Source organism: Montipora foliosa, chromosome 5 (genome assembly GCF_036669935.1).
Source record: "Montipora foliosa isolate CH-2021 chromosome 5, ASM3666993v2, whole genome shotgun sequence".
Classification (NCBI taxonomy): domain Eukaryota; kingdom Metazoa; phylum Cnidaria; class Anthozoa; order Scleractinia; family Acroporidae; genus Montipora; species Montipora foliosa.
The window spans coordinates 28484419-28484773 of NC_090873.1; the positions used below are offsets into that span (position 1 = coordinate 28484419).

Consider the following 355-nt stretch of genomic DNA (forward strand, 5'->3'; position numbering starts at 1 on the left):
CAAGTACTATCTTCTCAAGCTCATGGTAGTACTCGGTCCGTGTGGGAAGTTCGTCCAAGTAGGCTCGGGACAAGGGATCAGACATAACCATCAAACTTCTTTTCTGATACTTAACATCGAGGTCTTATCGCTGCAAACGCAGTAGCATCCTCTGTAGACGCTTAGGACTAGCGGAGCCAAGGTCCTTCTTGAAAATAGCTTCAAGAGATTGATGATCCGTTCTAACATGAACAATGTCTCCACCGTGCAGGTATGTATCAAACTTTTCGCAGGCAAAAACTACAGACAACAGTTTTTTTTTCAATCTGAACATATCGACTTTCGGCTAGGGTTAGCACTCTTGAAGCGAAAGCTA

The 355-nt window shown here is 43.9% G+C and overlaps 1 protein-coding gene across 1 annotated transcript in view; it reads right to left on the reverse strand.

Moving 5' to 3' along the window:
• LOC138002554 (uncharacterized) overlaps window positions 1-85 on the reverse strand; it is a 366-nt gene extending 281 nt beyond the window's left edge. The window contains exon 1 of the mRNA XM_068848579.1: window positions 1-85. This exon is cut by the window's left edge and continues 281 nt beyond it. Within this exon, the coding sequence (XP_068704680.1) occupies window positions 1-85 (85 nt within the window).
• Window positions 86-355: the final 270 nt, after the last annotated feature.